The sequence below is a fragment of the Salvelinus namaycush genome, chromosome 12, assembly GCF_016432855.1.
Source record: "Salvelinus namaycush isolate Seneca chromosome 12, SaNama_1.0, whole genome shotgun sequence".
Lineage (NCBI taxonomy): Eukaryota > Metazoa > Chordata > Actinopteri > Salmoniformes > Salmonidae > Salvelinus > Salvelinus namaycush.
In genome coordinates this window covers 33,633,139-33,649,069 of record NC_052318.1, presented here as the reverse complement: position 1 = coordinate 33,649,069, position 15,931 = coordinate 33,633,139, and the positions used below count along the sequence as shown (strand labels likewise).

Here is a 15,931-nt window from a genome sequence, read left to right as displayed (position 1 = left end):
TCCAGCCATAGCAGTCAGAATCTATTAAGACTTGCCGTGTTGTGCCCCTTAACTCATTGACAATAGATTGCATTATAGAAGCGCTGGCCAATCCAGAGAAAGAGAAGATGAAACATGACGACACTACGATATCCTCCTGGCTTCAGAGTGAGTTCGCTACTACAGCAATGTGGGGGGTTATTTGACTTGGGTTGTGTTCAGGACAAAATATTTAGAAATGGTGTGAAAAAGGGAGGTACCACCTGAACTTGTCCAATAAGAACACAGATTTTCGTTTTACGGTACAAAATGTTTTACTACAGTGTGCCCTACCGAATATGACCCTGATGTCACAAATCAGCTTTATTGTCAAAGGGGCATTAGGGTGTGCTTTTGTTCCATGTAGGTCCATCCCAGTACAACTCTAGTTGACTGTGTTTATGCAACATATGTCTGCTTGCTAACTAATGGACTGCTGACCTTTCTCCTGTCTCCTATCCAGGCCTGGCTAGTCTGTGTGGAGCGGTTTTCAGGAAATACCCAATCGAGTTGGCCGGCCTCCTCCAGTATGTGACCAATACGCTGAAAGCAGGGAAGAGGTAAGAATAACTCCTCATCAGGCAGACAGCCACCTCATTGGCTTGCTGGCTCTGATGTGATTCATAGTGATGGAGTTTGTTGTTCGTAGTCAGTCAACTGGTTCCCCTCCGTCTCTGTTTGGCTAGACTCTGGGCTGAGAGAGAGGGGCCTTGGCCATTGTTGTGCCTCCCTGCAGGGCCCTGGCCTGGGCAGAGCTGCTGAGTAATGTGGTGTTGATGAGGAGGCTGCTGACTGTGTGGGTGTTTGGGCACCCATAGAGGAAGGAGGAGGGGAGGGTAATTATCACAGCCCTGGTCTCCCTGTAATGGCTGGAGTCAGCAGGTAGTGAATCACACTGGGCTCCATGGCAACTTTCTCTTGTTTCCTCCCTCCCTCTCCCATCAGTTCAGATCAGTCCTTCTCCAGGGCCAGGAATGCAGGGGAAGTAAATAGAGGTGGCACTCTGCCATAGTGCCCATGAAACAGCATGGAACAGAATGAATTATGTAGATTTGCTGGAATCTACTATTATTAGTGTGCTGTCCTTAGCTACTCCTACGATTATTTTCGCCCAACCATGGTTGTTGACACGTGTTTATTTTTGTGTATGTGCACATATTATTTGTTTGTACGCATTCACAAATATACTTCTGTTGTGTTTTCCCCCACTGCAGTTTTGACCTGCTGATTCTAAAAGAGGTGGTGCAGAAGATGGCTGGCATCGAGATCACGGATGAGATGACATCAGAGCAGATGGAGGCTATGACTGGAGGGGAGCAGCTCAAAGCTGAGGTACTGGGCCATCTTTAGTCTGACTTAAACGTTGAAACTATACACCATGACCAGCTCAAAGCTGAGGCACATTATATTAGTTGGCTATTGCTAAGCATGACTTAAAGAAAATAGAATTGAACTTTTTTATGTCCCCAGGGTGGTTACTTTGGTCAGATCCGTAACACTAAGAAGTCGTCCCAGCGTCTAAAGGATGCCCTGTTGGACCATGAGCTGGCTCTGCCCCTCTGTCTCCTCATGGCCCAGCAACGCAATGGGGTGGTCTTTCTAGAGGGGGGCGAGAAACACCTCAAACTGGTGGGAAAGCTCTACGACCAGGTATGAACTCATAACCCGCAGAGGGTATCTTCAAGTCTTGTCCATAAGCTACATCAGGGGAATGGAGTTCTCCTTTTTCCTCATTACTACATTTCTTAAACATTACACAGCTGACAATTTATGTTTAGTTTAATTCCCCCAAGTTGCCTGGAAGCTGTGAGCTTTCCTCGTCGATAATCTCACAAAATTGCCTCTGTGTGCCGTATTGGGCCACATTGATGGATGGTTTTAATGACCCAGGTTGTGTCCTTAAACAAATAAGGAACTGTGGGATTAATAACACACGTACATGGCTGTGTAATAAGGGAGAATGAACTTTCTGGGATGTGTCAAAAATAGAACCTTATTTCCTATATAGAGCACTACTTTCAACCAGAGGCCATGCAGGCCCTTGTCAAAAGTAGTGCACTAAAGAAGGATTAGGGTGCCATTCTGGACACACTCTGACTCCCCGCCATGTCCCCTGGCTACAGTGTCACGACACCCTGGTCCAGTTTGGTGGCTTCCTGGCCTCCAACCTGAGTACTGAGGACTACATCAAGCGTGTTCCCTCCATTGACATCCTGTGTAACCAGTTCCACACCCCCCACGACGCTGCCTTCTTCCTCTCACGCCCCATGTATGGACATCAGATCCTGGTGAGTAGTCTCCTTCCCTCTGGTAGTTCACCTTTAGCTTGTACAGTATGACCAATGGATACATCCACAGTGAGTATATGTATCCAGGACACTACAAATAAATTCAATACAAACTCATACGACTGCAACCTTGAATTGATGTGCACAACACTGGCCACGTAGTGTCCTGGAAGAAGAAGGGTTTAGTTCCAGAGAGCGACAGCCACCCTCCTCTCATGTGCTGTGTAACCTGATTTACTGTCCCCCTGGCCGGGCGTGAAACATGCTGAGTTCCCCCTCTGCTGTCGTCACACGACATGGTCACGCCATCTGAACAATCACATCTGACACACATTCCTCATGAGGAGACCGACTCAGTCAGGTTTTGTGTCTGGGAACAGATCAGACCCACTGTCCTGCTGGGAGTCATGTATAATACAGAACCACAGATCAGGCTGATCCAGGCTGCTGCTCTCACAGCCAAGGAGAATCCGACTGTGTAATCTCCTATACTGAAACATACTGTATATCAATCCGTTTGTGAATCTTACCATGTAAAGGAGACCGTAACTGAGTGTCCCCTCCTCTCTCCCCAGTCTAAGTATGATGAGCTGAAGAAAGCTGAGAAGGGCAACCGGCAGCAGCAGAAGGTCCATAAGTACGTGGCTGCGTGCGAGCTGGTGATGTCGCCGGTGCATGAGGCTGTGGTGTCCCTGCACCCGCCCCGCGTCTGGGACGACCTTCGACCCCAGTTCTACGCCACCTTCTGGTCGCTGACCATGTACGACCTGGCCGTGCCACACAACGCCTACGACCGCGAGGTGAAGAAGCTCCAGGTCCAGGTCAAGGCCATCGAGGAGAACCCTGATGTGGTGAGTCACATCATCAGGGGTGTGTTCATTTAGAGCACACAATGGACAACAGTTCAAAAAGGTTTTGCTACGGAAAATGTAAATGAGCATTTCTTATTTAACCATGTAGTGGACAAGTCCAAGTAGTCCCTCCCTGTTTCAGTCCGTTTTCTTCTGTTTGGTGCCTAATGAACAGGACCCCAGGCATCTATCAGACCCCTTGGTGACAATACTGCAGCACACAGAGAATTTTCTCATCTTCCAGTTAATCTCTCCCTCATTAAATGCCCTCCAAACACAGTCACACAGTTCATTGTGGTGGAATTGCAATGGTCTCCAATTATCACTTGACTTGGAGAGTTATGGTAATTGCACTGTAATTGTATTGTGCTTCAGCTCCAAGTTGTTATTAGTGTTCTCTCTGTGTATGTGTTCACCCCATCCAAGCAGCAGCCTGTCTGTCTTGTGTCTGCTGTCTGTCTGCAGCCCATGAACACACACTAACCAGTCCGTCTGTCTGGTGTCTGCTGTGTGTCTGCAGCCCATGAACACACACTAACCAGTCTGTCTGTCTGCTGTCTGTCTGCAGCCCATGAACACACACTAACCAGTCTGTCTGTCTGCTGTCTGTCTGCAGCCCATGAACACACACTAACCAGTCTGGTGTCTGCTGTGTGTCTGCAGCCCATGAACACACACTAACCAGTCTGTCTGTCTGTGGTGTCTGCTGTGTGTCTGCAGCCCATGAACACACACTAACCAGGCTGTCTGTCTGGTGTCTGCTGTGTGTCTGCAGCCCATGAACACACACTAACCAGTCCGTCTGTCTGGTGTCTGCTGTCTGTCTGCAGCCCATGAACACACACTAACCAGTCTGTCTGTCTGGTGTCTGCTGTGTGTCTGCAGCCCATGAACACACACTAACCAGCCTGTCTGTCTGGTGTCTGCAGCCCATGAACACACACTAACCAGCCTGTCTGTCTGGTGTCTGCTGTGTGTCTGCAGCCCATGAACACACACTAACCAGCCTGTCTGTCTGGTGTCTGCTGTGTGTCTGCAGCCCATGAACACACACTAACCAGCCTGTCTGTCTGGTGTCTGCAGCCCATGAACACACACTAACCAGCCCGTCTGTCTGGTGTCTGCTGTGTGTCTGCAGCCCATGAACACACACTAACCAGCCTGTCTGTCTGGTGTCTGCAGCCCATGAACACACACTAACCAGCCTGTCTGTCTGGTGTCTGCAGCCCATGAACACACACTAACCAGCCTGTCTGTCTGGTGTCTGCTGTGTGTCTGCAGCCCATGAACACACACTAACCAGCCTGTCTGTCTGGTGTCTGCAGCCCATGAACACACACTAACCAGCCTGTCTGTCTGGTGTCTGCTGTGTGTCTGCAGCCCATGAACACACACTAACCAGCCTGTCTGTCTGGTGTCTGCTGTGTGTCTGCAGCCCATGAACACACACTAACCAGCCTGTCTGTCTGGTGTCTGCAGCCCATGAACACACACTAACCAGCCTGTCTGTCTGGTGTCTGCAGCCCATGAACACACACTAACCAGCCTGTCTGTCTGGTGTCTGCTGTGTGTCTGCAGCCCATGAACACACACTAACCAGCCTGTCTGTCTGGTGTCTGCAGCCCATGAACACACACTAACCAGCCTGTCTGTCTGGTGTCTGCTGTGTGTCTGCAGCCCATGAACAAGAAGAAGAAGGAGAAGGAGCGCTGCACGGCCCTACAGGAGAAGCTGCAGGAGGAGGAGAAGAAACAGCTGGAGCATGTCCAGAGGGTCCTGCACCGCCTCAAACTGGAGAAGGACAACTGGCTCCTCGCCAGTAAGATTCTCTCTCTCTCACACAAGTGCACACTGCTTACTGCCCCTCACAGCACTCATCCCAGAAGACCCTCCCTCACCCAGCCTCCTCTTCCCATTTAGAGCAGGCTCTGTTGTTGGGACAGTAACACCACAGAACTGCTAAGCCCCCTCAGCTCCCAGGAGGCGCCTCAAAACCAGCCTCATCTTGTTTGTTTTAGCCCAGTTAACAAGCATGACCATGACCGAAGTAATTACATTAATATGGAGGAGTTTGATGTAATGGTGTCATAGTCCGTTTTGGTGGATGTGGGTTATTGGCAGCTGTCAACTCTCCCATTTCATTAACAAACACGTCTGTCATATTTAACGATATATTTGTACAGCTAACCCAAGCTAATGACATTTTAAAGGAGTTTGTGTTTGAGCCTTCTCAAATCTTGTTTGAAGAATTAGTGACTCAAAAGATGAGTCATGGGAGTTAGTTGACTGCAATTCTAATTCACTGTTCTTCTCCCATCCTCCTTTTTATAAATAATTTGCCTCTCTCCCTACTTTCTTTTCTCCCTCGTTCAGAATCCACCAAGAATGAGACCATCACTAAGTTCCTACAGCTGTGTCTGTTCCCTCGCTGTATCTTCTCTGCCATCGACGCTGTGTACTGCGCCCGCTTTGTGGAGCTGGTGCACCAGCAGAAGGCTCCCAACTTCTGCACCCTGCTCTGCTATGACCGGGTGAGACATCTCTGTCCCCTTTCTGCCTCTTTGCCCTCTACTGTCTCTGGTTGTCACATGTTATTATACCATGGGATTTTCAGCACTTCATTACCCTGTTCTGACCTCCTAACTGTGTTGCGTGGTCTTCTCTGCAGGTGTTCTCTGACATCATCTACACGGTGGCCAGCTGCACAGAGAACGAGTCACGGCGCTATGGACGTTTCCTGTGCTGCATGCTGGAGACTGTGACCCGCTGGCACAGCGACCGTGCTGTCTACGAGAAGGTACCCACTACTCACCTCTCTCTCTCACACACTCTCTCTCTCACACACTCTCTCTCTCACACACTACATCTTCTCAGATCTCAAGTGCATAGGGTATCGGCCTCCTAGGGGATAGGAGTTGATTTGAGGCTGGGCAACATTATCTACTGATATTACTAACATTCACACAAGTGTGGAAACTGTGCAATGCAAATGTAATCATTGTTAACACTTCATCTTGTCTGTGTGTTGTCCCCTCTTCATCTTGTCTGTGTGTTGTCCCCTCTTCATCTTGTCTGTGTGTTGTCCCCTCTTCATCTTGTCTGTGTGTTGTCCCCTCTTCATCTTGTCTGTGTGTTGTCCCCTCTTCATCTTGTCTGTGTGTTGTCCCCTCTTCAAGGAGTGTGGTAACTACCCAGGCTTCCTGACCATCTTCAGAGCCACAGGCTTCGACGGAGGGAACAAAGCCGACCAGCTGGACTATGAGAACTTCAGACACGTGGTGCACAAATGGCACTACAAGCTGACTAAAGTGAGTTCCTCCTTTTGTTTCAAAGCCTTCTGAAGAAGTCAATCTGGTCTATTTGTCTTATTAACTGCTATTCATTTAGCAACACGCATGCCCCTCCAACCTGAGGAGCTGTCTTTCAGCCATCTATTTACTGTGTGTGATGGATGCAAAATCCACTTGTCACCTAAATCTTGCCGGATTGATTGCTTTCATTTTACTCCTACTACTCTTTCATACTCTTGTTTGTGCCTGTCGTTTTTTCCCGTTAATGTTACGACTGCCAAAATGTTTGTAATGACCTGTCAAACACATGCCGGTAATGGCTGAAATGGGCTCAACGGAATGCGTTGTCTTTCTGTAACATCTATAAGAATGCTGAAGCTTTGTCTGGGATTTAACGCATCGTGTCGACAATTGCATCACAAGAAAGATCACTTTATTTTGATGGCTGTTTATTTATTGTGGAATTGAAAAAAGTACTAATTTAATACAGTTGACATGTTTACAAGTTAGATGCGCAGAAATGAAAGCAACTTTGAATATGAACACTTGGATTATAGGGATATTATCAAGGGAAAGGGGGATACCTAGTCAGTTGTACAACGGAATGCATTTAACCGAAATGTGTCTCACGCATTTAACCCAACCCCTCTGAATCAGAGCAGTGCAGGGGGCTGCCTCAATCGACGTCCACATCCTCGGCACCCGGGGAGCAGTTGTTGTTGGAGGTTAACTGCCTTGCTCAAGGGCAGAAAGCCAGATTTTTCTACCTTGCCGGCAAGGGGGACCTTTCAGTTACTGGCCCAATGCTCTTAACCGCTAGGCTACCTACCACCCTAGGCTACCTTATGTCTGATCTCACAATGTAAAGTATGCATAGATGGGTGTAATCTAGAGCCAAGCCTGTTGATTTTTAATCTGAGGGTACCCTGCTATTGAAACACTTGTGTTATGCAACAGAAGGTGACAACAACAGTAGTGCTGATGCGGTGACTGTATTACTGCAACACTGGCAGTCACGAGTCATGACTGCAGTCAAATTCCCTGTGACCATTGGTCAAGGTAAACCCAATCCAAAACTGTGCAAATGAATGGCCCTGATGAGTAGCCTAACAAACTTGCTAATGGCCCTGATGAGTAGCCTAACAAACTTGCTAATGGCCCTCTAATGGCCTGGTACTCAGCATTCTATTGTCCCTTTAATCACTCTCTAAACACTTCATGATTGAATATGGGAGGCATAAGGCTATCCTGTACGGAGCTCGATTTGTCCTCTGCAAGCCTCCGGAGGCTCCACAATTGCATCAAACCCTCCGTACGGAGCCTCCGGTTTGCATTCCCGGAGCAAGCATAAATTGGCTTTTAGACACGGGAGGCTTGAGCAGGCTCGGAGGGAGAGACCGTAACCACTTATCTCGCACTAAACTAACTTCTTGCTAGTTATTTATCATCCCATCCGATTACATAGTACCTGTCTTTTATTTTTACTTTTTTTTCACCTTTATTTAACCAGGTAGGCTAGTTGAGAACAAGTTCTCATTTACAACTGCGACCTGGCCAAGATAAAGCAAAGCAGTTCGACACATACAACATACAACCACACAGAGTTACACATGGAATAAACAAACATACAGTCAATAATAAAGTAGGAAAAAGTCTATATACAATGTGAGCAAATGAGGTAGGATAAGGGAGGTAAGGCAATAAATAGGCCATGGTGGCGAAGTAATTACAATATAGCAATTAAACACTGGAATGGTAGATGTGCAGAACATGAATGTGCAAGTAGAGATACTGGGGTGCAAAGGAGCAAGATAAATAAATAAATACTGTATGGGGATGAGGTAGTTGGATGGGCGATTTACAGATGGGCTATGTACAGGTGCAGTGATCTGTGAGCTGCTCTGACATCTGGTGCTTAAAGCTAGTGAGTCTCCAGCTTCAGTGATTTTTGCAATTCGTTCCAGTCATTGGCAGCAGAGAACTGGAAGGAAAGGCGTCCAAAGGAAGATTTGGCTTTGGGGGTGACCAGTGAGATATACCTGCTGGAGCGTGTGCTACGGGTGGATGCTGCTATGGTGACCAGTGAGCTGAGATAAGGCGGGGCTTTACCTAGCGTAGACTTGTAGATGACCTGGAGCCGGTGGGTTTGGCGACGAGTATGAAGCGAGGGCCAGCCAACGAGAGTGTACAGGTCGCAGTGGCGGGTAGTATATGGGGCTTTGGTGACAAAACGGATGGCACTGTGATAGACTGCATCCAATTTGTTGAGTAGAGTGTTGGAGGCTGTTTTATAAATGACATCGCCAAAGTCGAGGATCGGTAGGATGGTCAGTTTTACGAGGGTAAGTGAAGGATGCTTTGTTGCGAAATAGGAAGCCGATTCTAGATTTAATTTTGGATTGGAGATGCTTAATGTGAGTCTGGAAGGAGAGTTTACAGTCTAACCAGACACCTAGGTATTTGTAGTTGTCCACATATTCTAAGTCAGAACCGTCCAGAGTAGTGATGCTGGATGGGCAGGCAGGTGCGGGCAGCGATCAGTTGAAGAGCATGCATTTAGTTTTACTTGCATTTAAGAGCAGTTGGAGGCCACGGAAGGAGAGTTGTATGGCGTTGAAGCTCGTCTGGAGGTGAGGTAACACAGTGTCCAAACAAGGGCCAGAGGTATACCGAATGGTGTCATCTGCGTAGAGGTAAATCAGAGAATCACCAGCAGCAAGAACGTCATCATTGATGTATACAGAGAAAAGAGTCGGCCCGAGAATTGAACCCTGTGACACCCCCATAGAGACCAGAGGTCCGGACAACTGGCCCTCCGATTTGACACACTGAACTCTTTCAGAGAAGTAGTTGGTGAACCAGGCGAGGCAATCATTTGAGAAACTAAGGCTGTTGAGTCTGCTGATAAGAATGTGGGGATTGACAGAGTCGAAAGCCTTGGCCAGGTCGATGAATACGGCTGCACAGTAATGTCTCTTATCGATGGCGGTTATGATATCGTCTTGACTGTATCAAACCCGAGAGAAGCTAGCTAATTGAGGCTAGCCATCCCGTTACTGTGCTTCTCACCGTCGTACAGTGAGTCTCCACACAGATTGTAGTGTAAATAGCAGCCTACCTGTTGGCTTTTGGTTGTTGTAGCTTTTCTTTCTCATTTCACTTTTTAATTCTGTCTTCCATTGATTCGATACCCCGTAACTTTCTTGCTATACAAGCAACAATGCAGTTGTCTCTCTCTCTCCACTGGAAGGATCAGAGTGCATCCCTTTTTTTGCAACTTTTTCCAAATCATTGTTATAAAGTTGCATCATGCAGCCCTTATGTTTTAATTTCTAAGACATTCCCAGGTTTATAGGCCTATCACAACTAAATAAATAATATGTTTTATTGTGATGGCTATATTAAATGGATTTATTCCACTTTTTAAAATGTAGATGCTCCATGGGGCCGACAGGTAGCCTAGTGGTTGAAGCGTTGGACTTGGCAGGTAGCCTAGTGCTTGGAGCGTTGGACTAGGCAGGTAGCCTAGTGCTTGGAGCGTTGGACTAGGCAGGTAGCCTAGTGCTTGGAGCGTTGGACTAGGCAAGTAGCCTAGTGGTTTGAGCGTTGGACTAGGCGGGTAGCCTAGTGGTTGGAGCGTTGGACTAGGCGGGTAGCCTAGTGGTTGGAGCGTTGGACTAGGCAGGTAGCCGAGTGGTTTGAGCGTTGGACTAGGCAGGTAGCCTAGTGGTTTGAGCGTTGGACTAGGCAGGTAGCCTAGTGGTTTGAGCGTTGGACTAGGCGGGTAGCCTAGTGGTTGGAGCGTTGGACTAGGCGGGTAGCCTAGTGGTTTGAGCGTTGGACTAGGCAGGTAGCCTAGTGGTTTGAGCGTTGGACAAGGCGGGTAGCCTAGTGGTTGGAGCGTTGGACTAGGCAGGTAGCCTAGTGGTTTGAGCGTTGGACTAGGCAGGTAGCCTAGTGGTTTGAGCGTTGGACTAGGCAGGTAGCCTAGTGGTTAGAGCGTTGGACTAGGCAGGTAGCCTAGTGGTTAGAGCGTTGGACTAGGCAGGTAGCCTAGTGGTTAGAGCGTTGGACTAGGCAGGTAGCCTAGTGGTTTGAGCGTTGGACTAGGCAGGTAGCCTAGTGGTTTGAGCGTTGGACTAGGCAGGTAGCCTAGTGGTTTGAGCGTTGGACTAGGCAGGTAGCCTAGTGGTTTGAGCGTTGGACTAGGCAGGTAGCCTAGTGCTTTGAGCGTTGGACTGGGCAGGTAGCCTAGTGGTTTGAGCATTGGACTAGGCAGGTAGCCTAGTGCTTTGAGCGTTGGACTGGGCAGGTAGCCTAGTGGTTGGAGCGTTGGACCATTAACTGAAAGGTTGCAAGATCGAATCCCCGAGCTGACAAGGTAAAAATCTGTCGTTCTGACCATGAACAAGGCAGTTAACCCACTGTTCCTAGGCCGTCATTGTAAATAAGAATTTGTTCTTAACTGACTTGCCTAGTTAAATAAAGGTTAAAAAATAAATGCCTATTTATTTTTAAAGGTGGGCCAAACATGTTTGTTAATTAACGGTAAATTACCGTGAGACTGGTAACAATTTGCATGACAATTATCGTATGACAATTTCTTGACTACCACATCCCAGTAATTACTGTAATAACAGTCATTAATGAGTCAGTCTAGACGCCGCAGGTGAGTGCAGGTAGGCCTAGATGGAGCACGTTTGTTGGTCGTTGCTCCCTATTCCACCCCTTTATGTTAATGTTTCATATATGTAAATACACCCGGTGTATTTAGAGGCACATATAATTGTCTTTATTTTAACACAAAATATATATTTTTAATCCTGACACTATTAAAAAATGTATATATGAGTGCATTCTAAGAAAACTAAGGTGAAATTTGACAATAAATAGAATACCATGAATTCCCACCAAACTCCAATCATTATTTGTCCGTGTCAGTACAATGTCTTATGTGCTATAATTTTGTCAATATCTGATGGATTTTAAACAGTCTAAAAGTTTGCAGTCTCATCATCCATTGTCCAACTGTTGCATTTATTATAATTGTTTTTTAAACCTTTTAACAATTTTGATGACTGTTGCTAATTAATTTACTACCATTGTTCAGAATGTAATACTTTAATTGAAAAATAAACGTAACAAACGATGCTAGGAGGAAATTGTACCCGCTCTGAGTGAGAAGCTCCTGAAACATGAAGACTCCTGTCTCCTCTGTATGTACAGTATAATCAGAGGTCAGTGGAATATGTGGATGCAGCAGTAACAATATACCCCTCGCTCCCTCTGTGTCCTCCAGGCATCAGTCCACTGCTTGGAGACGGGGGAGTACACCCACATCCGGAACATCCTCATCGTGCTGACCAAGATCCTGCCTTGTTACCCCAAAGTGCTGAACCTGGGCCAGGCGCTGGAGTGCCGCGTCCACAAGATCTGTCTGGAGGAGAAGGAGAAGAGGCCAGACCTCTATGCGTTGGCTATGGGGTAACACAGAGTCCACCAGCCATGTTGTTTCCAGTGCAGCACAGTCAGACAGTTCACTAGCATTGTGGGGTTTTAGTTTATTGTGGGGTGCAAATGGCAAGCGTTTTGCTGTTAGGTTTGTCAGTTTGTTGTGTAGCTAGTACCCACAAAGGGTGGTGTTAAATAGAGGTGTGTACTTTTAACTACAGGGATATAGATGACGTGGTATTGGATGAATTATTGTTAGGGAAGGTTTAGTTGCACTTTTATCCAGATGTTATTTACAATGGGAAGTACTTGTTGTGGATTATCTAAACAGAGTTTTGAGATCAGATATTTGATCTAGGTACTTCGTCTTGAGGTCAGTAGTAGAGGATGAGGCTTAATGGGACTCAATTAGTCACGTGATGCTGCTGTAAAGCACTGGAGACAGATAAAACAATCCTCTACAAAGCTTTATGGGATGTACCTGTCAAATCCTCACTTAGAGACACACACGGGTCCCATGTATATTTGTGTGTGTGTGTTTGGAAAATGTGGCACCGGCCATTTGACGGCAACATTTTAATTTGCATTGGGTGCGTAACCTGATTAGGGTTTCCACCTACAGTGCTCAGAATGACAGAAATCACCTTTAGAATATGGTAATTCATATTAACAGAACATGCAAGTCGAGGATGCAACGATGTGCTGTCCTTCTTAATGAATTCTGATGTGTACTTTGAACATGTTAGAATAACTGTCCACATTTACTTTTCATCAGCCAATAAGATGAGTACCGGTAACAAACAGCAAAATCATTAGCCTATATCAATCTATTATCATAGAAAAGTTTAGGCTGCCTATTCTGTTGGTCAGCTTGTCGAGAAAGAAATTGCAAGTTTCAAACAATCTCTGTAACAGTTGTGGGACGATAGATCCCAGATTCATACAACCAGTAGGCCCTAGGCTACATAAAAATAAGTTAAAAAGCAATGAGTCTGATGCAACAGATCAGAACGTTTAGCTTAAAATATGAAAAAACTATTATTTCTTCACATTATAAGCGCAGCCATGCTCACAAGGCAGTAGGCTACGCACAAATGTTTGTTCTATACTGCAATTAGCGGGAAAACACTGTTGTCAAAAGGGCACTGGACATGTGAGTGGTTTCATATGACAGAGATGAAAATATCTGTTTGAAATTTAGAAAGAGAGGAGATCTAATAGCCTACTTTGAAGCGAGGTAAGACATGGCTCATATCAAAACGTTCAGGTTTCAAACAATTAAGTATGTTTTCAAAATGCGTACTACCTCCAGCTCATTGCAAATTTGTGTGTGATGCGCTGATGAAGCCTGCCTGCCTTTGCAGTTTGATGTTGCGTTAAAAAAAAATTGAACTCGGACTTCTGACTTTCAGTGTGTTCAAGACAACTGGGAAAATAAAATCTTTTGAACGGTCGTTCAACTCGGGCCTCTTTCTTGAGCTCCGACTTTCCGACCTGAAGGTTGCTGCCGTCATGATTTGACCTTGTATTTTTCCAGAGTTCCCAGTTGTCTTGAAAGCAGCACAAGATGCTGTAGCAGCAGCTCTTCCGCTGTCTGACAGAACTTCCACTCAAAGCCTCTATCTGTATGTTGTACACATGTGATAAGATACATAATGAATATACTGTACACACGCGCCAATTTCATTCCACTAAATTATGCAAATGAACCTATAGACCGATAATCATGACCAGTCAAATGTATTTCCATCAATTAATAGGCTAAAAAGCTTTCTTTTGTAATGGGATTTATTTATTTATTTTCGGACAATTGGCTAGCACCAATTTTATTTATTGTGTTTTCAAATGTTGTATTAGATAAAAGCTGGCCATTACCGGCTAACGGAAACCCTGGTGTGTGTGTGTGTGTGTGTGAGAGAGAGAAAGTGGAAAGATATTATCTTATTAATTGCTTAGGTGGGAGTGTTGTGTTTCTGTGCTGTGTCTATGGGAGTTTTAGTTTGGCATGTGTATGGGGTGTGATGCTGTGTGATTGCCCTGCCTGTACCTTGTGTAAACTCTCCATGCATCTTACAGCTATTCTGGCCAGTTGAAAGGCAGGAAGGTGCACATGGTCCCTGAGAATGAGTTCCACCACAAGGAGCAGCCGGTGCGTAGTGCCACCACTGCCAGCCAGCTGAACGGCCCTGGCACCACAGCCAAGCCTGCCACCAACGCCAGCAAGACGGAGGAGGGAGCCTGCGAGGACGCTGGTGAGTGGGTCTGCCCTTCTGTCACAAGATAAGCTGAAGGGGAAATATTAGAACCCCCCCCCCCCCCCCCCCCCCCCCCCCCCGACAGGTGTTATAGTTTGAATTGGCATGGGGACTTTTGTTTTATTGAAAGGGCCATTGTGTTCATGCTGTTGCTGCTTTGTGTTTTGGTAGACCGATCCAAGGATAAATCTCAGGGGGCGGCGAAGCCGGTGAGCAAAGCCAACAGCACAGCGGCCAAAGTGACCACCAGCAATGGGAATGGTGTTCCTAACAGGTAAGCATGGAGGCTAGCCAACAGAAGCGAACAGCGCTAGGAAACAACTATATTTATTTACTTGTTCTCAACTATTACACTATTGCTCATTAATAAGTTAAAAAAAGGAGAGAAAAAAAGAAAGCTGAATAAGATAATCAATTGTTTGAATATTAATCAGTCAGTGAATCCCCAGACTGGAATCTAACAGCACTTTTAACTGGTGGATATTGTTAGGTTCTAAATGAATCTTGTAAAATTTCACAGACAGTTGGTGAAGCTCAAACCAAGTATATATTCACCCATTGGGTCATTCAGCTACACAGTCAAAGACATATTTCCACCGGTGGTAGTATATACAGTGGGGCAAAAAAGTATTTAGTCAGCCACCAATTGTGCAAGTTCTCCCACTTAAAAAGATGAGAGAGGCCTGTAATTCTCATCATAGGTACACTTCAACTATGACAGACAAAATGAGAAGAAAAAAATCCAGAAAATCACATTGTAGGATTTTTTATGAATTTATTTGCAAATTATGGTGGAAAATAAGTATTTGGTCACCTACAAACAAGCAAGATTTCTGGCTCTCACAGACCTGTAACTTCTTCTTTAAGAGGCTCCTCTGTCCTCCACTCGTTACCTGTATTAATGGCACCTGTTTGAACTTGTTATCAGTATAAAAGACACCTGTCCACAACCTCAGTCACACTCCAAACTCCATTATGGCCAAGACCAAAGAGCTTTCAAAGGACACCAGAAACAAAATTGTAGACCTGCACCAGGCTGGGAAGACTGAATCTGCAATAGGTAAGCTGCTTGGTTTGAAGAAATCAACTGTGGGAGCAATTATTAGGAAATGGAAGACATACAAGACCACTGATAATCTCCCTCGATCTGGGGCTCCACGCAAGATCTCACCCCGTGGGGTCAAAATGATCACAAGAACGGTGAGCAAAAATCCCAGAACCACACGGGGGGACCTAGTGAATGACCTGCAAGAGAGCTGGGACCAAAGTAACAAAGCCTACCATCAGTAACACACTACGGCGCCAGGGACTCAAATCCTGCAGTGCCAGACACGTCCCCCTGCTTAAGCCAGTACATGTCCAGGCCCGTCTGAAGTTTGCTAGAGAGCATTTGGATGATCCAGAAGAAGATTGGGAGAATGTCATATGGTCAGATGAAACCAAAATAGAACTTTTTGGTAAAAACTCAACTCGTCGTGTTTGGAGGACAAAGAATGCTGAGTTGCATCCAAAGAACACCATACCTACTGTGAAGCATGGGGGTGGAAACATCATGCTTTGGGGCTGTTTTTCTGCAAAGAGACCAGGATGACTGATCCGTGTAAAGGAAAGAATGAATGGGGCCATGTATCGTGAGATTTTGAGTGAAAACCTCCTTCCATCAGCAAGGGCATTGAAGATGAAACGTGGCTGGGTCTTTCAGCATGACAATGATCCCAAACACACCGCCCGGGCAACGAAGGAGTGGCTTCGTAAGAAGCATTTCAAGGTCCTGGAGT

General features: G+C 46.2%; 1 protein-coding gene across 11 annotated transcripts in view; it reads left to right on the top strand.

The window, feature by feature from the left end:
- Window positions 1-15,931, top strand: part of LOC120057138 (THO complex subunit 2-like) — a 78,159-nt gene that overhangs the window by 48,603 nt on the left and 13,625 nt on the right. For all 11 annotated transcript variants that reach the window (XR_005477882.1, XR_005477881.1, XM_039005588.1 and 8 more), the window contains 13 exons: window positions 67-147; window positions 482-578; window positions 1,233-1,350; window positions 1,489-1,668; window positions 2,142-2,306; window positions 2,882-3,157; window positions 4,835-4,976; window positions 5,531-5,688; window positions 5,826-5,954; window positions 6,334-6,465; window positions 11,747-11,931; window positions 13,975-14,150; window positions 14,325-14,427. Coding sequence is in view for 9 of the 11 variants with exons in the window: in XM_039005588.1 (XP_038861516.1) it covers window positions 67-147; window positions 482-578; window positions 1,233-1,350; window positions 1,489-1,668; window positions 2,142-2,306; window positions 2,882-3,157; window positions 4,835-4,976; window positions 5,531-5,688; window positions 5,826-5,954; window positions 6,334-6,465; window positions 11,747-11,931; window positions 13,975-14,150; window positions 14,325-14,427 (1,942 nt within the window). In the remaining 2 variants the exon portion in view is untranslated. The remainder of the gene's footprint in view (window positions 1-66; window positions 148-481; window positions 579-1,232; window positions 1,351-1,488; window positions 1,669-2,141; window positions 2,307-2,881; window positions 3,158-4,834; window positions 4,977-5,530; window positions 5,689-5,825; window positions 5,955-6,333; window positions 6,466-11,746; window positions 11,932-13,974; window positions 14,151-14,324; window positions 14,428-15,931) is intronic.